The sequence below is a fragment of the Anser brachyrhynchus genome (genome assembly GCF_964034855.1).
Source record: "Anser brachyrhynchus genome assembly, chromosome: 3".
NCBI lineage: Eukaryota > Metazoa > Chordata > Aves > Anseriformes > Anatidae > Anser > Anser brachyrhynchus.
In genome coordinates this window covers 21,546,942-21,574,398 of record NC_137696.1, presented here as the reverse complement: position 1 = coordinate 21,574,398, position 27,457 = coordinate 21,546,942, and the positions used below count along the sequence as shown (strand labels likewise).

Genomic DNA, 27,457 nt, shown 5'->3' with positions numbered 1-27,457 from the left:
CAGATTAGTAGCTTTTTTCTCCCATATTCTGTGATGGAGGATTTTATGGTTTCAATTGTGAAGAAATCGAACATTTCTGAGATTATTAACTTCTCTGACCCTGTACAAATGCCAGGGGAACTGGTACTCACAGCATCGGTGTCTGGTGATACCTAGCAGAGGTGAATTCAACACCAAGCAGCCAGCAGCAGCCCTCTCCCTCTTGTTGTATTGCCCAGCACAACTTTTGGTGGCTTCCCCTCTCCATCCTTTCCCTTTCCTGACAAGGAAATATTTTTTTTGTGCGTTTTGGTAAGCAGGAGCTGTCAAATCAGTGCCTGCAGGTGGTGTGTCTGGCTGGGATACAGCAGGAGCGGGTGCCTTGAAAAACCTGTGCCAAGCACCAGCTCTTGTTGAGGGTTATTTTAATTAGGTATAGAGGTGGGCGAGAGGAGCGTGGGACTGTGAACCAGGAGCTGGGTCTGTGAACCACAAAAGTTTGTACTTTGGTTCCATGCTATCTAGCAAGATTAACAAGCCTCCACATTCGAGGCAGTAACATTTCTCTGTCTGCAGCATGATTGATTTTTTTTTTAATGTCTCTCTTTAATCAATACCAAAATTTCCTGGATTTATCTTAATACCTTGGACAGAAGGATCCTATTGATCTGAACGAAAACCAGGGAGATAGAGCTGGAGTTCCTTATAGCTGTTTACAGAGCAAACAGTTTCCATCTGCTTTCTGCGTTACTGCAAAGCAAAGAATGGGTTTGCTGCAGTCTTTACTAGATGGTAGCCGTGTGCATTATAAGCATGTCACAACAGTTACCCCCCGAGCTCTACCAAACCGTACGCTGGTGAATGAGCATGCTTCACACATGAAGGAACTTTTCTCTGAGAAAGAAAATCGAATGCAATCAAAAGCAACACCAGTAGCGCTGCCTCCAAAGAGAATAATACTCACACACATCTTCCAGGCAGCGTTTTCTCTTATTTATTTCAAGAGTCTTTGTAAGAGGTTAAAGGCAACAATCCAAGTGCCATCTCCAACCTGCTACCCTACCAGAGGTACAGCAATTTTAACTGGCTATGTAGCACAGCGTTAAAACCACAGAGGCATGTCCACTGAGCGTGGTGAGCAGGTTCTTCGGGGTTGTCACTCGCTGTGCACCCCTGGACAGTGCCTTTGCACCACTCGGTGATGCAGTTGACCGCCAGCCCTCTATGCCGCCCAGCGCCGTAACCCTGCTCGTGTGAATGAAGGGGTGTGGAGCCAAAAACGTCCACTCAATTTTGTTTGCGAGCTGTATATAACACACAAGTAGATTTGAGTTCAGTTAGCTTGGTATATGGCTTTTAGTCCTCTACATTCAAAGATCTTACACTAGAAAAATCACGGGCTGACATCAACAATCAGGTGGGTTAGTTAAAAGCACTCACAATTATTGGATGTGCTGGAGGGAAAGTTCCTCTCAACCCAGAACGAAATCATTTTTAAAATGTCACTTGCTTAAATAGATTTCAGTTTTGAAGTTTATTTCAGCGTAATGTTTTGCTAGGAAGCATCATCTCAAAGAGGATAAATATCTATAATTTCTGGTCAATGGTTTACAGGAATTTATATTCCTTTATTTCAGCTCCTGACTCAGTAAACAAAACTGAAATTGTGCTGTAAAATTCATATAGTTTCTTTTGACTCCTAGCATACATTTAAGAGTAATTGTGTAAGTTTAATTAGGCTGGCTACTACCTGGAATTCAATGAAGTTACTCCAGATTCAGACAAGTGCACTTGGAGAGCAGAAAATGGAGATCAGCGTTTGCTTCCTAGAACCCCCCAGCTCTTTCATTTATGTAATCTCCTCATCCTTCAACTCTTTAGGAATAAGGTGACCGAAGTCAGCAGGTGAAGGAACATCTTTGTTCATTTCTCACAATGGGAAAAAAAACAAGACACAGCAGTACCCACGGGAAGACCAGGCTCCCAGGGTAGCCCAGAAGGCTCTGGGTACCACCCTTCCCAACACTAAAGGGAATCTCCACTCTTTTAAGTTACCAATTCTGTCACTTTTGGAAGTAGAAAGTTATTTGAATCTGAGGTCCCGGGGGTGACAGTCTTGCAGTGCACAAAGCATTTTCTAAAATTGCTGTCATCACCAAACCCACACAAGTGGGAGTTCCTGACAGGTGAATTTTGCTAAAAGTGAGTGAACAGCTTGTGGAGGAGGAATGTAACAAAAGGGGAGGTTTTCAGGGTTTTGTCTGTCTGGAAACAGAGATTGATGCACACCTGGACCTGCCACAGCTAATATTGCTATTACCTGTGACAGGTTTCTTGTAAAAAGCACATGCTTGTGTACAATTTGCTGTCATCTTCTGATTTTGGTATAGATGATGAGAACCTTCCCTAACAGTGCAGAAACATCTGCAAAAGCTTTTTCATGAAGTGTCATTTGTGCTGCCGTAGCTGTTTGCAGGGCAATGTCCAGCACCCTAAAAATCCAGTTTCTGCTCTCCTAAACCCAAATTTCCTTCAGTGCTGGGAAAGCATCTACGGCTGCTACCAACAGCAGCTTCTGTATGGATCATCAGTATTGTTTTATTTTGATTTATTATTTGGATTATTTGGCTATTCTTAGATGCTGCTATTTGGTTTTTCTTTCTTTCTTTCTTTTTTTTTTCCTTTTTTAATATATATTTTATTTTGTTAGTTTTTTGGCAAAACCATGACCATCAAAAGGGCTACCTGCACATGTTTGGGCAATCAGGTCTGACAGAACCAGCACGGCAGCTGAAGGCCAGCTTTTCATGAAACCCATGCTGAGAAAGGCTTGGCTAGAGGGGACTGCTGCCACTTGCTGTAACATAATTGTTAAATGACAAGATGTTTCTTCCCTTTTTACTGTTAGAGATCTCTTAGTGAAAATAACCAGCCTGGGCAATTGATTCATCTTGTAATATTTATACATGCTGTCATCATACAGGAAGCCTAAACAAATTATCCCATCCATTTAACTGGCAAATTAAGATCACAGCACAGCTGCTTTTCCAGTGTAAAATGAGTCAGTAACTACACCTGTGCCCCAAACCCTCAATTTTCAGGAACAGCCAAGTTCAAGGACAGCCAGAAACCATTTGGAGTATGTGAAACACATGCAGTGCTTTGCTGTGCCCCGCAGGAGTGGCTCAATACCAGTCATGTAAACTTTTTTTGGCCTTTCTCTACTTCCTTATGTTGGAAATTCGAAGAAAATATTCCTTTAATCGGCACCATTTTTTCGCCTGAAATAGTGGAAAGCATTAACATCGAAAGCTTTGTTCTTCCGAGTTACTTTGCGTATGCTGACCTTGAACAAGCTGCCTTTCTCACTCTCAGAAGCACCAAACAACACAGCACATGTATACACTGAGTCAGTAAACCATCCTCGATACAGCAGCTTTTTACCAATGGTCTTTTTGATAAAAATGGCCAGCAGAAAGTGGAACTCCAGTATTTCTGTTTATTCGCCTGAATTAGAATTACATTAGTATGCCCTTATTTTGTAGATGCCCCACAGGTAAAGTATTCAAGTTTTGAGAGCTTGTCAATGCAATTGTGTTTGCAGTGATCTGGTATGCTCAGTTTTAATCCCTTTAGAACTTCTGTTCATAAGCAGGAGTGTGTGGAATAGAGCATTTTCCAAATGGGATTTACATCTGTCTTACTCTCTGTTAAAAATTTTACACAAATTGGATAAACTGGATAAAATAGGAATAATTTTTTATATAAAACTGTACCTTTAACATCATTTACTGAGTTAATGTCAAGTTTCTATTGGTAGGAAAAATATCCAGTCTGCTAATTTCAACCATTACAAATAATTTATACTCTTAATCTAGAATTTATAAAACATTTTTTTTAAACAAAAGTGTTCAGAAAAGTGTCTGATTTCAATGTTTCTCCTAAGTATGTCTGCAATTAATGCAAAGGGGAAAGTGATACCACCTAGGAAACAGTATGGGTCATTCCTTTCACAATGCACACTGAAGCACAGCAGTAAGCAAATACCAAACACAAAAAACAACGGAATTAACAGAAGAAGAAAAATTCTTCTGACATTCACAATAGGAGATAATAATACCAGTTCAGTTAGAGATATCTACCAAGCTGTGTCCCTTAAAAAAAAATAAAATTAAACAGGAATACCTTTGAGCAGATATATTCTTTTATCACTGAAGTCCTTTTGAACTGGCTTGAAACTTGCAACTACGAATTTTGCAGGAAGTGTACAAGGCAGAATTCCAGTGAGCTAAAAATTTGTGTATCTGTGTAAGTAAAGGGACGGCATCTTTTATTTTTGTAAATAAACGTTATCTGCACACACACAAAGAAGCCCAAATATTTTTCAGATGTTGTGCTTTTAGATATTGAGGTTTTTACAGTGAAATTAGAGCTGAATTCTTGCTCATGGCTGGATATATTTTGCTTGCAAGGAGTAAAACAGATTTTCTAATACAAAAATTAGAAAATGACAGCCACTGAGAAAATACTTGGTGTTTGAATTGCACAGTCAGAATTATCAGTGATTGTGTATTGTTATAAAGGCATTTATTTTGAATTGACTTGCTGCCTTTGAAAAGTAATCTTACAGTCTGGGAAATATAAAGGGATTATGGGAACATCTTATTTGTGTTTCTTAGATGGTTTGACAAAGCACCATCTGCTGGAGGGTCTAATCCTGAAAAGACTTGTACTACAATGCTACACTGTTTAAAATCCACTGACTTCCTCATACCCAGTGCTTCCTTGTGCTTGGTGCAGGCTTGGGAGCTGGCTGGCACGTGCCAGAGTGTGCCATGGGTGTTGGGACTGATGGGGACCTTAGGCATGGGAACTAGGGCCTGCACTATACCTAAAATATTGCTCATCCATGTAGCGGAGCAGCATAGTTGCTTTTTCAGCAGTAGGTTTGGCCATTGTCATCCTGAAATCCAACCATTACAATGATCTCCTCTTGGATGAAGTGCAGAGCGTATGTAAGTGTGCGGCCCCTCTCCCTTCCCTCTGCTGCTCACAAAGTATGTCTCTTAATGTTCCAGATGAGGTAGATGAGCCTGTGATGCACCAAGACCTACTTTGGGCTGTGATGTCTGAGATTTTATGATAGGTGTGAACATCTCAAGGCTTTGGAAGTAAAAGGGGGTAAACGGGTGGCAATGTCCCTTGCTAAAGGTACACTTTCTGTTCTTTGATAGAAGTCTGTGGGTTTTTTCCTGTGCTAAGTCGCCAGTACTGGGTACTCTGCTATAAGCGGTATCCATACGCACACTATCTGTCCTTTCCCATGGAAGGAATAAATCCAATGACCTTGGGTTTTACATTATGGGTATAAAATCCTTAGGGAAATTGTTGTTTTTTAAAGGTATATTCTAATTAAGGGGTGGATGTTAACTATTATTAAAGAAAAAGAGAGAGAAAAAAGGCATGCATCTTTATTGGGCTCTGCGTGCTGACTGAGGTCACATAAACTGAAGCAGCCTTACCTCTGTGCCATCACTACATAACATGCTTGTAAGGCATAATGAACCACTTACTGTGCATATATTAATATGCATATCCTGTGAGTCAAATCTCGGGGGAGTTGGCCATCCGTTTCCCACAGATGATGTAGTGCTTCTGTTTTACTATTGTGACTACGCACAAAAGCAGATCGTGAGCTCATAATGGAAGAATTCACAAAAAAAAAAGAATTTGGGTATTGGTTGTAAAATGCCCGAAGCACACCTCACTAGCTGTTTCATGTGAATAAAATATTTATGTGCCCTAATTGATCTTACTCCGTGACATAACATTTCTTGTGTTATTTAAATACAACATTGAAAATGTATGTTAGTTTGAGAAGGCACATTAGTACTCCAATTACAGCAGAAGCCATATCCATAAATTTGCTTAGCAATCAGCATCACACCAAGTATGAATTTGTTCAAATTAGTGTTGAACATTCATTGGAATAATTAGGCACTGACTATTTTTTCAATTGAAGTTAGAAAAACACAAAAAAGTGAGAATTATTTCCAGTAATAATTTTGGCTGCAAATGGAGATGACAATTGGGCTATCCATTAGCATGTACTCATCAAAGAGGCAAAATTACCAGTTATAACAGACTATCTTTCCATTTTCAGTTTTGCTGCTTTATTCCAACCACTGCCTAAAGTGCGTTTGAAATTCTTGCTACTGTTAGCAGGAGCTACTTATGAAAGATTTCTTCCAGAGGAGAGAGAGGCAAACCAGAAGTTAAACTGCAGCCTTGTCCTTCCAAAACTGCTATCTGTGATGGAGGTCAATGAGATTGTTTCACTGTAACTTTTATGTTGTTTGAAGGACATCCTTTACATATCAAGGAAATAAAAGGCAATCTATTTTTTTTTTCACAAAACATGAAGTGTGTTTTCAGATGGGAAGAAAACAGTGGCAATCTAGTGATGTGTCAGTGTGACTTGAAACTTGGTTTGAAAGTTGTCAAGACAAACCCCAAGAAGTAAAGGTAATGACATGTTAAACACTACTAGTTTCACAAGAAACTATTCCTTGTAAATGTTCTGTCCTGAGCTCCAGCAGAAAGAGAGAATTCATGCTCATGGTCTTGTTAATTTCCACTTAAATTTTAATTCTTATCCGCAAGATATTAGTACTTGGATCAGGTGAACACGGTATCTCCTCCCTTCTTGTTAGAGGTCTGAGCAGTTCATGCCTGTGCAACCATTTCTCTCGTTTGTGGCTGGCTCACAGAGAAGTCCTGCAGCTCTCTGCTGCTTGTGAACACTCTTCTCAGGCTTAAATAGCAAAAGCCCATTTTGGGGTACCGGAGCTGAGTTACAGTTTGTGCTGCCTGTATAGCTGCTCATCATGCAACTGAGATGACTGGGTGTGAGCCAGCAGGGATCACTGCTGCTGCTCTGGGGGAGGATGCAAAGAGGGGTGAATAAAGAAAGATGAACTTGCAGACCCTAAGTTAACTTTCTGGCTGTCCAAAAATAAAACTTGAAAAAAAAAAAAAAAAACTAAGACTGTAATATAACTCCCAAGTTTCCTGAAAAGAAAGTGCAATCTAGTGCAGTGTGCTTTCATTTTCTTACTCTGTTCCTTCAGTTTCCTTCTGATTTCTTGTGCTTCAGCCTATATCTGGGTATTGTAGGTATCTCCTTTGTGAAGAAATACCAGGAAAAATTGCACTTGGTGCACCTAGTGCAAGTTTAGGGTTTACTTCATAAAAGAAACAGGCTGCTGTGGGGAACTGAGTAGAATCGTACATAGCAAAGGAGAGGAGATAGTTGCTCAAGCCTTGCAAGCTTAAAGTTTCCATGAGAAAGCTAAAGAAAGAGAAGGAGGGACTGTGAAAAACTAGTTTCAAATCTCCTGTGCCCTCTTGGCTCATGTATTCATGCACATGGGTGATGAATGCTCAGATAGTAATAGAAGGCAGAAGTCTAGGGATTTGGAACTTGGTTTTCATGTATCTCTGAAAAACACTTTGGCTACTGAATATGAGGGAACCGTAAGTCCGCCCCTTCTCGTAAGCTCTCCAGTGAGACACAGTTCAGTAGCCAGGCTCTGAACACTGTTGTAAACTGGGCTTGATGAGTCAGGTGAGTTTAGGGATTTTTATGGAGTGTAGACACAAGCTGGGGTGTCCCTGTGGTTGAGTCACGTCACTATGTGGGGATATATGCACTGCAAGGAATGGGGCGATTGGTAGAAATCAAGGCATGTGCTTTCTTTACATCCCTCTGAGGCTAAGGAGAAGGTTTTCAAGGATCTCAGGAGTAATGAGACACTGGACATAATTGCACACAGTAGCAATCAGATGTCCAAATCCCTTGGGAACCCAGTTCTAAAAGCCAATCCAACTTCCCCTGATGTCAATAGGAACTGCAAAGGGTCCTACAATGCTCTTCCTCTGGGGTCCAGTCTAGCATTTAGATCAGATGAAGGCAATAAGAAACAGTAACATGTAAATCAGAACTCAGTGGGCTCAGAAAAGTGCAGCAATAGCAGAACAGGTGTATGCACAACTCCATATTACTTCACATTTCCCAGGCAGGAGCAGGTAGTTTGAAAACAATTTACAAACATTTAAACATGTCCCTAATCATAGCTATAATTCTTACTCTTTAAAAGCAACTTACTGAAAAAATAAAACCCCTTAATTTGCAATTTTGCTATCATAAAAATGTATCTCCTGGGCTCACAGAATGTTAATGCATTTGCACTCAGTTTTATAACAATAAACCTAAGTACTTCTGCTGGAATAAAGCACATCTGCCTCTACTCATGCTGCACTTCACGCAGCAGGTTTCTCTTCACTGAGTCCATGCAATGGCAAAGGTACCAAGGTACAATCCTAAGACTGGTCTAGCTGCAAAGAGACCGCAGCACACCATACATGGTCTTAATATACTAATTCATAAATCATAATAATCAAAGAGATCTATCATTGGAGATAGTCCTGTGGGAAAGAACAAATTCTTTTGGCTCCCTGCCTCTGCTGTTCCCAAAGATGGCCCCTGTGGCTCTGGAAGTCACCTTCCTGAACTGGGTCTCTGAGCTTTCCCCAGACCATGACCTGCACCTTTACATCCTGCTTACAGTAATCCTTCAGGGGCCTTCAACTTAGCATGACCAAACACTTTGACCTTTGTATGCTTCCTCAAAAGGCTGCTCAAACGTAGCACCTGAGACAGAGTGCGCACAAAGACACATGCGGCTTTGGGGGTCTCTGTCACCAAGGAAGCTCCTGCCAGATGAATGCCTCTTGAACACAGTCTCTGCCATGCCAAGTACTCTTAAATAGGATTCTGTATCAGGTAGATAGAGAATGCAAACATCATTGAGTGTTTTTGGCCAGATGCATCTTGATAAAAGTTGTGACTACATTTATGATATGAGAGTCACATGGGATGGTCTATCTGCTGCCCTGATTCCTTCTCCTTTAGACAAAATATACAGTCACTGCCATCCTTCAGCTGGCAGTCTCAAGTGTGCAAAACCTTTATTTAAAAGTCAGTTTTCCACGGTTAAATTCTGAAATGTTTTGCACTCCTACAAGTTAAAAAGAAAACAAAATGAGGAAGACCCCAAACACATACAAAACACAGTAACACAATAACTATATGAAACTCCACAGATGTATTTTCAAACATTTCTAATATTCCTAGTCTGTTTCCATCAGCTTTTTGATTATTTTTTTTCAACAGCCAGCCTAGTAGTCATCACCTTGCCTAAGGCTTCAACCTTAAGTTGTATTTCTTGCTGAAATATACAGAAGCCTTCGTATTATCTTTACATCCTTAAAGACGTGGTACAGAACAGAGAAATGATCCGGAGCTTTGGAAATAGTTATGATAGAAATCTGCAGATATTCCTCTGCCCCCTCTGTCATGGTAAACTACACACTTAGGCCAGGTTTGCTTAAAAATGCTTCTTTAGCAGTTTGGGCTAGTACAGATTAAATATGAGTTAAAACAGTAGCAACAGTCTTAGGCCAATTTATGATTTAATATCAACATTTTGGGAGAAGTCAGCTTCTGGGGGATCTCCAAAGCAAAGCTCTTTTGTAGAACTTTCACAGTCAGGTTTGTGGAAAACAAGTACAGTGCTGGGGCCCATGAAGAACTGCAAAGAAATTATTTGCATGATCCCCTGCAATAGTATTGTAGAAGTAAAAGATACAAATTTATGACAACAGAGAGCCTACATTCACTTTATCAGACTATTTCATGTAAAAGTAATGTAAATAGTAAACAGTTTAACTTATATTTCAGTGGTAATGCAAACATTTGACACCAGAGATGAATACTGTCTTCTCTGGTATGTTTTCGCTTACTCAGTAGGTAGGAATAGTTTTGCACATTTTCAACATGCTTCTTCTGACTGATAATCCCCTGACTTTTAATAGTTAGGTAGCACATAGTGGTTCAAACAAGACTAGCTGAAAAAAAATCATTGACAGTCAGGGGAATTCAGTCAATATGATCCTCTGCGATTGAGGTCAATAGGATTATTGAAGTGAAGCACAATCACCCTAAAGCTGGTATAACTGCAGTCACCTACATGTATGTTATATACAGGCCTGGTATGAGGAACTGGTGAAGAACATCAAGTACAAAGTTCAGGGTCAGATCCAGACTTCAACAAAGTGAGATACTGGTTTAGCCAACCCTTATCCCCCAAGTTTGAATCTGGAACTGAATGTGCCCAGAATGCATTTTAACCCAGAGTCTGGGTTGAGGTTATTTTCTGAGGAAGATGTTGGTTTTGGCAGCATCATAACAATGCACACCCTTCTTCTGAAATTGCATCAGATTCTTCATCAAAGACACCCAAGTCCCTCCCACAACCTCTCTGGGGAAAATCGTAACATTACGGTAAATATGTTACTGCATATTAGAGAATACATAAAAACTTGAGAAACCAAATTGCCGGACGCCCAATGAATACTGTCTGTTTCTGAATTTAAAACTTTCCAGTAGTTTACAGTGATAATTCCTCCTTAAGTCATCGTTTTTATTAAGGAAACAAAAAGGCATTTCAAAAACTCTACCTACGATCACTTGTTTCTGCCAAGCGGTTGTTCATGATGGCTAGAGCACCCACCCCTGCAGAGAAACCATTTTGTCTTGTATTGATACAAACGTTTCTTGGGTAGCCATTGGCCGTCTCAGACAGCTGCTTTTGCAAAATGGCCAGGGAGACTTTGTTTGATGCCATGAGCTCCCGCATGGAGATCATCTCACCGGAGAGCCTCCTGCCCTCAGTGTCACTGTCGTACTGTCCATCAGTGTCCATCGAGATTTTATGCCGACGCAGGCGTGCTCCTGGTGTGATGGCGTTGCGACGTCCAAGGCGGGCACTTGATTTATGGCACTTTGGGCAACATCTGCATTCAAATTTTTTCAACACCCAGTTCAAGAGTTGCTTGATCATAATTGAGATGACATTAAAAAGAGAGTATATGCAACATACTCCCATTAATATAAAGATGAAGTTTCCGAATCTGTATAATCCCTGATTTTGGTACACAGCATTTTGGCTGCTTACCAAATCTCCAAAGCCAATGGTGCTAAAGGTGACAAAACAATAGTACAAGGAGTCAATGTAGTTCCATCCTTCCACCAGCGTGTACATCGCAGACGCGCAGCAAGAAAGGGTGATAGCAAAAATTCCCAGAATCAGCATCACATGGTAAACTGATGGCTTCCACCCGATGAGGCTGCCCACCCCAGCCATAGCTGACCCCCTTCGGAAGTTGGGAGGTAGGAGACCACTTCTTCGCAGCTGTCTCTCATGGCAAGCCTTCATTATGAATGCCAGGAGAGAGATAATGCGCTCCAAGAAGAGGTTGAAGAAAAGGATAGTCCCGGCACACCCAAAAAGCCCATAAACGATGAGGAATACTTTTCCAGCCACTGTTGCTGGTGTGGTCATTCCAAAACCTAAGGTGTGAAGATAAATGAGCAACGTTAATGTCACAGTTTTTCATGCATGACCTCAGGATTTATGTAACTTATCATAGGTCTTGTCTCACTGGACAAAAGAAAGAGTGCTATTTCTAAGTTAGATTAGGTCAACACAAAATTGTGTAAGGAATGAAGATCCCCACTGTAAATTCAGGTGGAAAGCATTCCTGAGCCCAAGCCATTTTGTGGTGAGATGAAGCAATCAGGTCATCTCCCTGCTTCTACATGCGTGAACCACCATGGCCTGCTGAAAAAGTTGTCTATTCAAAAGCTGTAAATCAGTGTAACACTATTATTATCAAAGTTTGATTACACCCCTGTGGCTGAGAAGATGGAAGTCTTCAGGTTGCATAATGGAAAACAAACAAACATGAAACTTCTCAAAGATTGAACGTCATTCAAAGAATAACGCCGCTGTAAAGTCTAAATCAAATCCCAACACAGCCTAGCCCACCTGGTACAATCGAAGAACAAAGGAAAAGCCACGATCTCATTTAATTCTGGTGTGATAGCTACATTGTAGAGCCACTTGGCAGGCTGGGAATAGTATGGTCCTGCAGATGGATACTTACAGCAGGGTAAAACACTGCTCCACAGTTAAACAAAACAAACAAACAAATCACAGTATACAAAGTCTAGAAAGATCTAGCAACGTTATTAATTCTTCTCTTCTTTATAAGAATTGATTTTGTCATTACTCATATACATAATTTTATATATAGGCAGTAATGCCTTGTAGCTGTAGATGCTTAAACGTGCAAATGATGTAAAAGCAATCTCAAATTTTTATGCAAGTAAACACAGCAAACTTGTCCCACATTATTTGCTGATACCAGTTATTTTATGTAAAAGAATTGCATGTATTTCATGAAGTATCTCAAAAAGATTCTTCTGAAACTTAATTCTGTAGGTATTACCCTTGCTACTGCTATTCTTCCCTGTAAAAATACTCACCAATTCAGTCAAAAACTGAATTCACATTCCATGAATAAATAACCACATATAATTAAAACTAACGGTTTGCCAAAAATCACAAGCTGAAGCTTCTTTACCTCATTGTTACATAAAATTGCTGAGCAAGTAATATATTCAGGGAGGTAAATATCGATATCAGATCACATCAGTGGAAGTTTGCTAAGAGTAAGAAGGGCTGTATTTAATAGATAATGCACACATAATGAAATCATTAAATCCAGTTTATTATCATTATGTACCTTTAAACAGAAACAAATAAGTATTTCCTATCCATAAATGAGTCGAGATTGCTGCTCAAAACCTATTTATTCACAAAATATGCGGAAGTGAAAAATCTGCAGAATAGTACCAAAGAACAAAAAAAATAAATAAATTATACAGAGGTAATTAGATGTTGTCTAGACCCACAGTATCTCTATTTTCTTGTGCTAAAAATCTACCTTTCAAGCAGACTTCACAAAGCCTACCTTGCTGGTCCCAGACTCAATAAGGGCGAATGAGAAGTTTTTTATTCAGTTCCTCTTCTATGGGGTGAAGTTGTTCTCTGGGTCAGTCTAGCTGCTTGCAGGAGCCTTCTGATTTAGCAATGAATATCCATTAGTGGTTGCCAGAAGCTGGGGAGTCTCCTGTGGCTGCCAGCTAGGACTACATGGCCAGCTCATTACAGAGAAGACATCTGTTAGCCCATGCCTCATTAATAAAAGTAGTTAAACATGTGCTTCACTGTAAGCATTGTGACCATCACAATCAAAATAAATGGGTTTATTGTCACACATATGGCTAAACACATTTATTAATTTAAAAAAAATAGTGGCAGTTCAGATGGAATTGTAAATGCACTGATTTTTTTTAGTATTTTCTGGTGATTAGTCATGAGAGGTGGTATATATTTTTCATACATTTTGTTTAAGTAAGATTTCTGAAGCATAATATTACCAAAATTCACTATATAGCTATGCAAGATGAAAGGACATGTTGCTGTAACAAGAGCACTAAGGTATATATAAAACAGGCAGACAGTAAGAACAGGTAAATACAGCAGCATCACGTGCTCTTTCAGCAGTTTGCACCTAGAAGTGCACTCATGCACTCTTCCTACAGGGGCTTCCTTTGTCAGTTGTGTTCGTCCCCTCAGCACCACTTGAATCAAGAGGGGTTACTTCTGGTATGTTCATCACAATACAACTGAGCTCAGTCCCTTCTCAAGGCTCAGCACATCATGATGCCTGGATGAAATTAATACAGCCAGAATTGCCTGCTTTGAATTTTTCAAAGAGCAACAGTGTATCCGGCATCATCTACCAGGACTTGTGTAAAGCATTTGACACTGTCCTGCATGATATCCTTGTCTCTAAATTGGAGAGACATGGATTTGATGGATGGACCCCTTGGTGGGTAAGGAATTGGCTGGGTAGTTGCACTCCATTGAGTGTTCAATGGGTCAATGTCCAAGTGGAGATCAGTGATGAATGGAGCTCCTCAGGGGTCGCTATTAGGTCAATGGCAGCATTCATTTCCTCTCTTTGATGTCAGTCAAAGAGATTCAGTCAAAAAGCTGAATTCATATTCCATATGAATAACCTATGAATAACCACATATAATTAAAATGAATGGTTTGCCAAAAATCACAAGCTGAAGTTTCATCTCTTTGATGAAATGAATGCTCCCTAGACAAACAGAATTAGCAGAGATGAGTTGATAAAAACTCTCAGATAATGCTTATACTTCTGCATTCTCTCATGGGTAAGTGCTGGCAATTAATGAGTCCCTTTCCCTGACTTGCATAACAAGTTTTGTGGTTACTATTCAGCTCATCAGGATTTCGATGTATTTAAGTTGGTGATTGAAGCAAGAAACAAAACTTGACAAACTTGCAAAGACGTATGTGCCTGTAGTATGTTTCCAGTTGGTCTTGCTTTTAAGATTCAAGGGGTGACAGTTTTCTAGTAGAGATATATTTACCCAGAAATGTTTTAACCAGGAATACTTTAGTCACCTGAAAATTGAACACAAGAATTCACGGAGCAGGAAGTTTCCCAGCCTTTGCCTATAGCACTCCTGCCTCTCTCAGCCAGCCTCTCAGCTCTTCTCATGCAGGTGTCCTGCCATGGTACTTATGCAGCAGGTGAGCAAAACTGGCAAATCATTTTAAATCCCAGAGTATAATGGTACTTAAGTCATGAGGTTAGTATCATCCCTTAGTAATATGGTTATATTTAAAGGAATTAAAAAAAAAACAACCAACCAAACAAATAAATAAAAAATACCACCAACAAAAAATAACAACCTGAACCCTAAAATTGTTGAGTATAACTTTTTAAACAGATGACTTCTCTAAATAAACAAAACCCCTCTAACTGGAATGCTGCTTCCAGGCAGAAAGAAGTTAATGAAAGACAAAGACCAAGCTCTTACAGGGCTGGTCCCCAAGATGTACGTTACAGAAAAATAAACTAAAAGCAATCAATTTTACTTCATGTCTGTTCCGTACTTCATGGTTTTCCCTAGTTTCAGTAGGTCATTATTGATTAAGATGTATACTGTATCATATTTTGTATTTTGAGACTAAAATTCTGTACTACAGTTCTCGTGTTCCTTCCCTTCATAGAACAGCTTGGGTTGGAAAGGACCTTAAAGACCATATACATTTCCAATCCCCCTGCCATGGGCAGGGATGCCACCCACTAGATCAGGTTGCACAGGGCCTTCGACCACTTTTCACATGTTATCATTTCATCATTACTGTTCCTGACAGAATCTTACCTGTGAATTTCCCAGCTACCTCTCATTTATTCTATAGCGCCTCAACACCTAACATCCAGAAACAGTTGCCTTGGATACAAGGCCACAGCTTAGAGACAATCTGCTGCAGATGGAGAACTCTTCTGCCACATACAGCACTTTTACCCAAAGACTGAGAGTACGATGAGGCAGTTCTTCCACTTCAGCTGCGATTTTCCCATCAATAACAAAGGCCATGAATGAAAAAGTTACTTAACATTCTTGCCAGCCGGTTTTATTAAAACACCCCACTTTGGGCTCAAACAATATACATATTTTTAGAGCTTTTTCAATGCCAAATTATTTGCTGTCAACATTACTGTACAACCACATTAATAATAATTAATAGGTAGGCTACTTCTGGCATGTCCTAGCTGTTTTGCGACTTCTGTAAAGTTCTTTCAACATGAAATTGCTCTCCCAAAACTCCAAGGTAAATAGGTGGGGAGGGATGCTGTAAATTTGCTTTGTGAACCAGTGCTGCACTTGGGGTGGGCTAAGACAAATCTTTTGTTTTCCCACCTCTTATATTCAGTGCACACAAATGTACATACACGCACCCTGCCCACTAGCTAGACACTGTGGGCAAAGATGTTAAATCTGCTCTGTATCCTTAAGGAGCACTATGATAAACTCAATGAACATAGTGAAAAGCCAGCCAGGTCACTGCTGTTGTTTCTCATTACATCTCCGCTGTTGAAATATGTTGCTTGGTACAATTGCTATTCAAAGGAATCCACGCTTGCAGAATGATGGAGATGATGAATAGAACATGAAGGGGTTTCAAGAAACTGAGGACAATTATTAAATGCTTTCTACAGCACCAATTTTATTCTCTTTATACACAACTGTAATCAGGTTATTGGTTGTCCAAAACACAGCTATGCATAACAGGAGCGAATTACTGAATCAGTTATCCTCAGTGCTTCTCTGCTGGGTGTGATTTAAACAACCACCTAAAAGGTCATGGCTAGGTTTTCACTCCTTTTAAAAACACACCAGTTTCTAAGAGAGTTAACAGATTTGTCATCCTCAAACACCCTAAGCTTCCTTACTCCCTCCCCCCCAAATATGAAGTTGGCAACCATGATAATAAATAACCAAAAAGGTAAAGCTAATGAACAGTTGTCATGGGGGACACCCATGCCCTACAAGGAACATGTCTTGTGTGTCAGATGTGGAGCAACGTATTTAGGGTGAAGGACGTGCTGGACCTGATAGCGGTAAGCACGAGGTTTCTTTTGAGCACCTGAAGTGTTACCACCTCGACAGGACTCGAACGCACTGGAGGTGCCCCCAAGGAAGGGGAGAAGAATACAGCTTACAACCTGGCTGACTGCATACGTTTACCTTCTGCTCCCCACTGCAGGTTTCCTAAGTGTGTTTTACTATGACCACACCTGGTTGAGCTTTCCAAGAAAGATTGTCAATTTCTAGTGAGTAGTCAGCAGGGACATTTAGAAGCTCAAGTGGTATAATTTTTGTAAATTTGAGTGACAAATGGCCCTTAAAAAATGTGTTGGAGCTTCAGCTTCCCCACCAGCAGCAATACTCCTGCTCTATTAATTTACCAGAAGCAGGTAAGCTTTTTTTCTGCATTGTACCGCATGTTGCCATTTCTGTGTACACCATGAGAACTGAGGGCATACCAGAGACTAACCCCCCAAAACCCTGCTTGCTGCTACAGGCTGTTATTATAAGTACAGAAGGAGGCTGATCATCTGCTCTTGCCAAGCTGCTTCGGCACAGAGCCAAGACCAGGAAGAAGCAGAAGTGTCTCTAAATCAGTTTTATGTTTCCTCGGCTGTGGCTGGCTGCTCCTCTGTGTACGTTGTATGAGCAATTGGGTATCAATTTGTGCTAAGCACCCAGCACCGCCAAACGAGCAGCAGCTCCAGCAGCAAGGCCTTGCTACGCAGCTCCCTTTCCTCCTGCCAGCATCCCTGGAGTTGGAACACCCAAGGAGGGTCTCAGGTTTAAGGCTGGAAATCTTGGCAAATTTACGTTTGGGTTTTCTGGTTAATCCTATTGTATCACGACAGGGTTTCTAATGAGGGACAGAAGCCCTCTCCAAAAAGGAGACTATGGAGAATGAAGCTCTGAGAAGTATGGCTCCTGAAAACCAGAAGACTACATATTCAGACTACAGAGAAAAAAAAAAAGCCATGAGCTACAGGCTGGCAGTATTCTTGCTGACTCTAAGTCCCTAGACTGAATAGGGATGGAGGCACTGTGCACCACCACAGTCTTCCTTAATTTCTCTATTAACATATATGTCGTACATAAACTTTCTTCCAACGCATTGAGCAGTATGCCCTTTCTTTCAATAGAAGACTGAGTCCTTGTGAATTGACCTAGCCTAGTCAGGAGCTGCTTCTCATGGCTGTCTGATGATCAGAATCCTCTCCCTGGTTTATTTTCTTTCCTTATCCTAAAAGCTGTGTGAAAAACATTTTTGCTATTAGGTTTTCTGAAATTGCGGTGGTGTTAATAATGGAAAAATATAGCCCACACACTCCTGAGTTGTTTGAGTAAGTTATATTACTGTGGAAAAACACTTTCCTGCACTAGAGGCTAATGGTCTTTAAATCCTGCTTTAAGAGCTGTTGCAGCTGTATCAAAGCCTTAATCTCATTCCAGGTTGTGTGCAGAAGCATCTGTCTCAGTTTGCCATTCTGCTGAACCTCAGCTAAAGCATAGAGATTTTGACACATTAACACTATTAGAGAACACATCTCTGAATTTAGAGTAACTATTTCCAAAAATTGGCAGAAAAGGGAAGAATGATAAACAGGAAATATACACAGTCAGCTTCAGCACCTATGGATATACATAATGGTAGAGCTCATGGACTCCAAGTGTTGCCACTTCCTTTCCTCTCTTGAGATTTGTCAACTGTCTGAAACTGTTCATGACTGCTGTCTCTGACCTTCGCACACTCTTCATAGTTGAGGATAAAATTCCATGTGAACATTGTTTCAAAAAAAGTTGCCTTCTCTTGAGATTGCAATTTTTCATCCCTTAAAGCTCCTTCTGCTCTTATTTTTCTCCTATGTTTTTGAGTATATATATATATATATATATATATATATATTATGGACAATTGTGTATCTAAGCAACACCCTAACAGGAAAAAGCTTATGCTCTGTCATCTGAAATTGAGTGTTTCAAATATTAGCATTCACATTAGCTTCCGTTGCTGAAACTTGCATTTCAGATGCCTGTACAGACCCAAGGTTGTAGAAAAAAATATATATATTTCGAGCTGCCAGGAAAAAAGGAAAAATGGTATACAAATTTTGTTATATTCCTGAGATATTATGGACTTCGAAAGAATATCTGCATGTTTACTGCCACTCTAGTGCAAATACACCTCACAACACTTCTCCTTTGAGGAGAATTGATTTTCACTCAATTTGAGATGACACAGCTGTTAGAAAGCATTATCTGATTTTCACAAGTGATCTTGGGTGTATGCCTTATTTCTCTACATGAGAAGTTTGATGAAACAGTGTGTTACTCCTGGGCTTTACAAGCTTCATACACGGGAAGGGTTGTCATATGCTTTAATCACTGGCTTATCTTTTGGCTGGATTAAAACAGAAAACTTATAGATATTTTTTAAAGTTGCATTTCTTGATGGCTGTCTTAGCTCTTCTGTTTAAAAAGAGTAGCCTATAAAGATGTACCTGTAAGGCAAAAACAACCTAAACATACAGGGCAAAATCTTTTACATTGTTTGGCCATTTCCCCCCCAAGTTTATGTACAAACTTCTACAGTTATGATTTAATGAAAAAAACTAACAAACAAACAAAAAAAACCAACACACACACACAAAAAAAAACCAAACCAACCCCAAACCAACCAACCAAACAAAAAACTGACAGACCTACATCACTTTCTAATGGTCCAAATATGCCTTCATGAGGCCCATTCTTCAAAAAGTTACAGCTGAAGGCAAAGAAACGAACTCTTAAGCCTCTTTTAGCTCAGTCAGGTCTCCTACTTCCTTCATGAAGACACAAGACCTAGTTTTAAGTCACTGCACTAGAAATACAGGATGATAATACTAACTGGACTAACCAACTATTTCTCTTTTTCAACTTCTGCATGTAACTCTTCCTTCTTTAGTAAGCATTTCCCTTAATTCCTTTTAAAGACAATGATATCAAACACCTTAGACACTTTATCAGCCAATTTTGATGTTATCCGACATTTTTCTGGTCATTTCAGCTCTGCCAGTAACAGTTTTTGTAAACTGACAAACTGTTTTACCATATTTTTTTTCCTTTACACTGCAGTCATTTCCAGCCCCAAAGTCTTAAGACTTGACTCTATACATATGTTGAGCACAAGTGATGCTGGATTTCTTTCATTTATCCTAAGGAGATAAATATATTGCTTGCACAATAATCAGCAAATAAATGACAGAATATTTAATAATGAATAACCAAAAGGATTCTTTTAATCGAAATTTACTGAACTACTTTCTCACACAGTTCTCATATGGGCAAATTTCCCCTAATTGCTGTTTTTGCTGTGATTAAATTTGCTTGACTTGAGACTGAATGTGAACATTGGCCTATAATTTCTAAAGGAGATTTGTTATCAAGGTATTATTGCTTTTCTCATTTATGGGTAAGGAGATCTTACTATGAATTTTTAAACATGAGTAATAGCAGTGCCTCACTCGAGTAATCCCCTACATTAACATCAAACCTTTCAATTTCTAATCTTATTCCAAACCAAAGCTTTAATTACTTGAAAAGGCTACTAATGCTTTACCTCATCTAATGCACTTAGATTTAATTTTCTTTCTCCTTCTCTTTGTTTGATTGAAGAAAGATTGCATTTAAACCTTCCAACATCTACAGCTCTGTGCACTGCTTATTGCCATCAGCAGACTCATGTGGCTCAGGGAGGTGCATTACCTACAGCAGTGACATGTACTAGGAAGTACTGACAGTGTCAGATCTGCATATGCGATACAGACCTAGTGTGCCAATAAAATGAGTAAAGTGGGATTTCCTAAAGCTCTCTAGGTTGACCCACTATTGACTTCAGCAGAAGCAGGCAATTGAGGAAACATAAAATTAAACATATTTGATTTGTGTGGATTGCTATGCAATTGCCCCTTAGGTTATAATTTTTAAACTTAAATACTGCTATTCACAAAATGTTTTAATACCACTTTTAAGATGTATTGGGCTCTGAAGGAGTTTTACCAGCATGAACACTGTTCTTTGTCCTTGCCTACCTTATCCCAAAATGCATTCAGATATGCACTTGGTGCTGAGACTTTAGGAAAACCATCTCTTTTCATAAAGGTAAGCAAGCTTCATATGTATCGTAAGTAGAGGCTATGTTTCCAATAAAAACAAGCTGTCTTCACACAAAAAAATGAAGGTTGAAATGTTCCAAGTTGTATCTCTGTTGCTCTACCCATAATTGCTATTACAGCAAGCAGTAAAATTCTCAGTGACTTCAATAGCTGCAAAGGTACGTTAATAAAGCAGTCAGTAATGACGATTTCCCGTAGTATTTTCTAGCATAACACCTGGAGTTGTTATTGTTACATGACACTAATTGCCAACAGATCTGTCCTATAATTCTTTTTCTTTCCTGTTCACAATGAAGAGCAATTAGTTTGCATAAAAGCAAGACAGAATGCTTGCAAAAATGACCCATCAGTAAATGTGAGAAAAAATGATGGAACGTGTATGTTCTGTGACAAATAGAAGACATCCAGAAAAGGGAGAAATGTTTAGACCGAAAAACGAAACGAGGGCCAATAGCAAGATTAACAGTATAGAAGAGAGACCAGGGTGATTAGGAACAGAAATATACTGTAAAGCTTTACTTTCAGCTTGTTTAGTAGCTATTAACTTGAAAGGCTGCAAAGATGCAAAACAAGTATTCAAAATTTAATGAAGTAAGCAAATCATCGGTAGTGGAGGGCTTGCTAACTGGGAAGGACAGAGCAGAAGCTGGAGGAATTAAGAGTGCTTGCTTGGGTGACAGGGGAGTATTAGGTAAGCTCTAACTCCAGGAAAGGGGGAATATATCCAGGGGAATGACAGAGGAGAGGAAACGGATGGCAGAGGCTAGGGGCTGGCTAGGCTCCCCAGGAAGACAGCGTGCAGGGTTTCAGGCAGCGTTTGGATTTATTAAGCCATCAAAGCACAGAACAAGTACATGCAGGTTAGGGATACTGCTACTCAAAGGAACCAAAGAATAACAAACTGTGATTTGTTTTTGCCCTTAACCTGACCACCACACAGTAAGTCAATATAAAACTTGCCCTGATATCTGTGATGGGGGACCATATCTCACATCACGACGAGTAAATTCTTTATTTCCTGATTTTAGGGAGGGGCTTTGTTTTCCTGGTGACTGCTCTGAGGTGCTGTGGGGCTTGGCATTCAGACCCCAGGTTTCAGTGCTCCAGCTGGGTGCCACAAAGCCCAGAGCACACACAGTGAAAGGGAGCTTAGAAGTGCATTCTGGTGTCCCCTGATTTAGCTTCTCCAGCCATGAAACAACAATCAGATCTCCGCTGTACTGATGTTGGTTCATTTTGGTACAGTGTTTTCAAACATAAATACTCATTTTTTCTGTGTATCAGTCTTACTGGATAGGTCTGTAACTTAACATAGGTTAGTAGAGACTAACCCACTCCCCTGCCCAATTTAGAACATTCTGAGCCAGGCCAGAGCACTTCAGAAAAGTTGTACCGAGGCAGGGGTGATGGGAGCACAGTGGTAGCTTTCCACCACACATCCACGATACCCTGCTCCCACCCCACTCCTCCTGCCCAGGACAAAGGCAACCTGGGCTTTCCACTGACTGTGCAGGTAAACTTGTGCTTCTGCCTTGAGAAGTACTGAGATTGATTAAAATAATACTTCTGGAAAAATTTCATTTTTTTTAAAGGGCTTTATTGAAAGTGCTAGGGTTCCTCCCCTTCTACAAAAAAAAAACAAACAAACAAAACCAAAAAAAAAAAAACAAAACAAAACAGAAACTAACAAATGTCGGATCCAACCCTTCAGCAGGGACACCTCAAGTCGCCCACATAATTGCATGGATGTTCTCCAAGTACAGCTTCCCATAGTCACTGTCAACTGCAAAGACGCAAACTAATTACTTTGAGTGCTTGAAGCACTCGAACCAAATCCACACATTCATGAAATTTCCATCAGTACTGCCCAAGGAATTTAATGTTTCCGTGCAGCTATGGGAAGTAGAAAACACTGCTATGAAGCCAGGTCTTCATCTCAGGAAAATCACTGAGGAATCACTTATATCCACAGAAGCAGAAGGGAGGCGATTCTTTCCCCCTCTACTCTGTCCTTTTGAGACCCCCACCTGGAGGCCTGAGCTCAGCTCTGGGGCCCCCAGCACAAGAAAAATGTGGACCTGTTAGAGTGGGTCCAGAGGAGGGACACAAAAATGGTACGAGCACCTCTCCTACGAAGAAAGGCTGAGAGAGCTGGGGTTGTTCAGCCTGGAGAAGAGCAGGCCCCAGGGAGACCTTACAGCGGCCTTCCAGTACCTAAAAGGGGCCTACAGAAAAGCTGGGGAGGGACTCTTTGTCAGGGGGTGTAGTGGTAAGACAAAGGGGAGTGGCTTTAAATTAAAAAAGGGTAGATCCTAAACAAGGTGAGTGCAGCTGCTGGGAGCTTGGTAGCTAATAAAAAATACCGAACATTTCTCATTATGTGGCCTCCCTACCTGTGGGTTCATTTATAAGGCGAGAGCCTTATCTCTCACCTCGCTTCAAGGCTGCCCCTTCGCCACCTCTCTGTGATAGAAGTGAAGAAGAGCGTTCCCCATCACTTTGGATGGAGCTGTCATTTAACAGGATACATCATGGAAAAAAGAACGGATCCTACTCACGCCTGTAGGGCATGCCCTAAACACCTGCAACTCTTACACAGCTGTACAGAGGGAAGATGTGAAGATCTTCAATCCTTTTCTTCACAGTGGCCTTTTCTCAAGCACACAGACACGTTGTATCTCAAAATAATCCACCTGCTGTAAGGGTGCACTTTAAAAATCTTATGTTGAAAAATCTTTTTTTTTTTTGCATTGGAATACTTACTGGGTTTTATGCCTGGCGTGGATTTATCTAAAGCAATTTTATCACTTCATTTTCCAAAGGATTTTGAAAAATGTATTTATGCATTAGAAGCTTAAAATCCAAATTTCATAATGAGCTGATGTCTCAATATGTTTTCATAGGTAGGTACCTACTGTTTATTCTAACATTTAAGACAAGAAAAAAACCTGGGTAGAGCCTAGACTTGTGGACCAAGAAATTCAGGGCTTCAGACATTCAGAAGATGCCTTATGTGCTAAGCAGAATGTGTATGTGCCACTAGAATACAGGAAAATCTATAACAGATTAGGCTAGGCTTTGCAACATTTTACCAGGGAGAAGACTTGTTTGAGTTATGCTTTGCTTTCAGCCTTTAACAATGTGCTGGGAACTATTTGTGATTTGTATTTGGGGAAGGAGAAAAACTCATCTGAAAAACAAAGTCTACTGCCAGTTAGACCAATGAATCAAGAATATATTTCACCCAGCTGCTCCTTAAAGAAATCAGAACAAAAATACTACCAATTGAATACAAGAAAATACCTTTTGAAGAGCAAAGAAATGACTAAATAAATGGTGTAGACTGACAGCAAGCAATCTGAAGCTAGTCTGAAAATTTTTCTTACATAGTTCTGAAAATCTAGACATGTTTAATGAAAAATAGATTTGGCATTTCATTATTCAACCACAAACAATGCAATAATAAAACATGAATGCCCAGAGTGCTATCAAGAGGGTGTTTTATGGACTATAAGTCAGTCACTTTGTGGGCTATTCAGGAAAATGCTGAAATATTAGACTTAATGTTTCATGTTAACTCTCTCATTTCTTGAAGACCTCGCTAATGTGTCCCTTACCCGGGGGCTTGGGGCTGTGTCTTGTACTCTGTGTAATTATGCAAGGTGCAGAGCTACAGCCAAGGTAATACAAGAGATGAAGCACCTAACTGGAAGCAGAGTAGAACAAAAGTCCTGCCCGAGAAGAATGGAGGAATCAGCCCTTGTCCCCGGCCAGGTGGAGGCTGGCTACTTCTCCCCAAGCCACGCACCTGAAGAAAGATGGGTGGTTTTCCCTGTACCTGCACTGTGCGGATGGGATGAGGGACTGGAGCACTTGTTCAGGAGCACCGGACTGCATCACAGTAAGAGCTGGGGACAGGAGAATGAGGGCTTGAAAAGGCCTGGTGAGTTTTCTCTAAACTGGAATCCTTCACAGATAAGAGACAGAGTAACCCATGGGTGATTTTACCTTGACAGAGACGGCATCTACTTTTTGTGAAGCTCTCTGATGTGTTGCTAACACAGACGTGTGTTCGGCTGAAGTAATAAAGCTGCTTTGACATATGTAGCTGATGAAGCAGTTGGGGAAGGCAAGCTGTTTTGACTCTAAATGTCTGGTAGTCCTAGGTGAAGTTGAGCAAAGACAGCTTTCTCCTTGTCAATGAATTGTGACATGTACACAAGTGAAATTGCTCTGAACCAGGATAATAAGGTATTTCAGGTGACAGTGGAATCAAAGATAGATCAGATAGCTAGGTATTTAATCGAGCTGGCTCAGAGACGAAAGGGACTATAAAAGAAAGGCTTTGGAACTACTTCCCTGGGTGACACGTTGATGTCTACCACTTAGTTTCTCCTTTGCTGGCAGTGTGAGCAAGACAGCTTTCTGGCACATTTCACTGAGTATTTTTGTTGTTGTTTTTTACTTTTTGCTGAGCCAATGCAATGAACAACAATAGATGTACACAACTGTGGTAGAAGAAACCTAGCCCATAAATAAGAAACTGATCCCACCATGGGCTTTGCCTCTATTTACCAGCTGCAGCAGCCTGAAGAGGCAAGAGGAGTAATGAAATAGGGTAGCAGCTCCTCTTCTGCAGGTGCTGTGCACATGGCTGGGAAGAGCAATGCTGGGATGCAACAGCCTCGGGGTGCAGGTTCTCCAAGAGATGCTGCTCCTGCTGGGGCTGCTACAGCTCTGGCACCCTGCAACAGCCTTGGCGGTGCCCAAAGGCACAGCCCAGTCTTCGCTTCCTGCTGCATCTTTTCACCAGGGCAAAACTTTGCTCTACCACAAGCTCACTGAAATCCCAGGAAGCCATGTGAGGAATCCAGAAATAAGAACTAGCAGGACGTATGCCAAGAGAAAGCAGTACCCTGGTGAATGCTTGGCAGAGTCGGGCCTTTGTTGTAGCTCAGGAAAAACAATCTTCAGTCTCCATCTTGCACCCAAGATACACACATTATTGGCTATTAAGAGAGTGCGATGCCTTCGGTTGTACTGCAAGAATATGAGAAATACAATACTTGCTTCGCCCATTTCCACCTGTCAAGATTGCTGTAAAACGCTGCTGAGTTTTTCATTCCCTTTGTGCAGGTACAAATGATTGCAGACAGAGCAATGAAGTGGAGACACAAACAGCTATTTGCAAATGAAGAGGAAACATTTTACATTTTAACAGCCACATGTAAGAGAAGCTGGGGTTTGAGAAGAAGTGAACAGATCTGCAGTTAAACATCTCTGCTTGCTACAGCAGGTGTAAGGACAGAGCAGCTCTTGTTAATATATTGACCATTTTTTCCATCCATTCAGCTTAGTAATAATGGTCTTTCAAAAATATGTGTTCCTTTGATAAAGAAGGCCTAACAATGTTGAGTTAAAATGGTGTTTTAATGACTGGATTATCGAATAGCTTTGAAGAGGAAAACTTAACTGGATTATTCAACGCAAAAAGTAACAAAACTTGACAACGTTGTTATAGTCATCATCACAGCTCTATTACAGAGCTTAGTCACTATTGATAAAACATTTTCTGAACGAAATGAAAGTGTGTGCAATAATGAGCTGTACATTTCTTTCTTTTTAATAAACACAAAGTATGGCATTTTTGCTCTGCAGCCCCAGGACAATTGGCTTGTTACAAAACTTAAAAACTGGTAGAGCGAAAAGATCAGCATGGTATTTCTGCAGGGACACAATTTCTAAAAGCAATTCTCCAAGCCATAGAAAGCCAGAAACGCACTTAAACCAGATCTCCCACACAACAGTTCTCAATGGGGCAATTTCAGAGTAAAACAAAATTCCTCCCCCCCCCAGAAACCCACTATTTGCTCATCAGGCGAATGCCTAAGCACCGATGGGACACGCGCAATTGCTGTGGCCAGCGATGTACTGGGAACGCGTATTATTGTACGGCTACGAGACGTATGGGTTGTAGATTTCATGCCTTTATTCATACCGGTATCTTAACTTTATCAGCACTGAAAACCAGCACCAAGCCCGGTGGTGCTGCCCCGCGGGCAGCGACCACCCAGGCCCCCCGGGACGACCCGTGGCCGGACTTTCGGGTCGGTGGAGCCCCGAGGAATGCCCGGGGGATGTCCTATGGATGCCTGAGGATGCCCGAGGGATGCCCGGGGGATGCCCGAGGGATGCCCGGGACCCGGCGCGACCCGGGAGCGGCGCTGAACGACCCGGGATAGGCGCGGGGCGGGTGGGAGCCGCGACCCCCGGAGGATTTGCGGGTGCACCCCGAGGATTTGGGGTGTCCCCCGAGGATCGGGGGGGGCTGCCCCCGGTCGAGCCCCGGTTGCCAGGGCAACGCGGCGCCGCCGACGGCGGTCCCCAAACTCTTGTGGCTGTAACGCCGGCCCCGGGACGCGGCCGCAGGGCTCCCCGGGCGCGCCCCCGCGCCTTGCCGTCGGGGCGGCGCTCACCTATGGTGGAGACGACGGTGCCCACGAAGTAGAAGGCGCCGGGGAAGTCCCAGCGGGGCCGCAGGGCGTCGACGCGGATGCCCGCGGCCATGGCGGCCTCGTAGCTCCGCAGGAAGGCGCGCAGCTCCGGCAGGCTGATGTTGAAGATGCGGCTGAAGTTGTGCAGGGTCCGGTTCCAGCGCAGCTGCGCCGCCGCCTCCGACGGGCTCTCGAGGGCCGAGAAGACGGTGGCGCCGGCGCTCAGGTACGCCGCGATGAGGGCGGCCAGCAGCAGGAACCGCCCGTTGTCCTCGTTGAGGGGCGCCAGGCGCCGCCGGCGGCAGCCGCCCGCCGCCCCCCGCGGAGGCATCACCGGCGGCGCGGCGCGGCGGGGGCCGCGGGCATGCGGGGGGGAGGCGCGGCGCGGC

General features: G+C 41.6%; 2 protein-coding genes across 3 annotated transcripts in view; one reads left to right on the top strand and one right to left on the bottom strand.

The window, feature by feature from the left end:
- Nucleotides 1-951: 951 nt before the first annotated feature.
- On the bottom strand, nucleotides 952-27,457 carry KCNK12 (potassium two pore domain channel subfamily K member 12). The gene is made up of 2 exons (XM_080587617.1): nucleotides 27,051-27,457; nucleotides 952-11,452 (listed from the first exon to the last, which is right to left on the bottom strand). The coding sequence occupies exons 1-2, from the start codon at nucleotides 27,397-27,399 to the stop codon at nucleotides 10,557-10,559; spliced, it is 1,245 nt and encodes a 414-aa protein (XP_080443743.1). The 5' UTR covers nucleotides 27,400-27,457; the 3' UTR covers nucleotides 952-10,556.
- Nucleotides 27,037-27,457, top strand: part of MSH6 (mutS homolog 6) — a 96,209-nt gene continuing 95,788 nt past the window's right edge. For both annotated transcript variants that reach the window (XM_080587595.1, XM_080587594.1), the window contains exon 1: nucleotides 27,037-27,294. The gene's annotated coding sequence lies outside the window, so the exon portion shown is untranslated. The remainder of the gene's footprint in view (nucleotides 27,295-27,457) is intronic.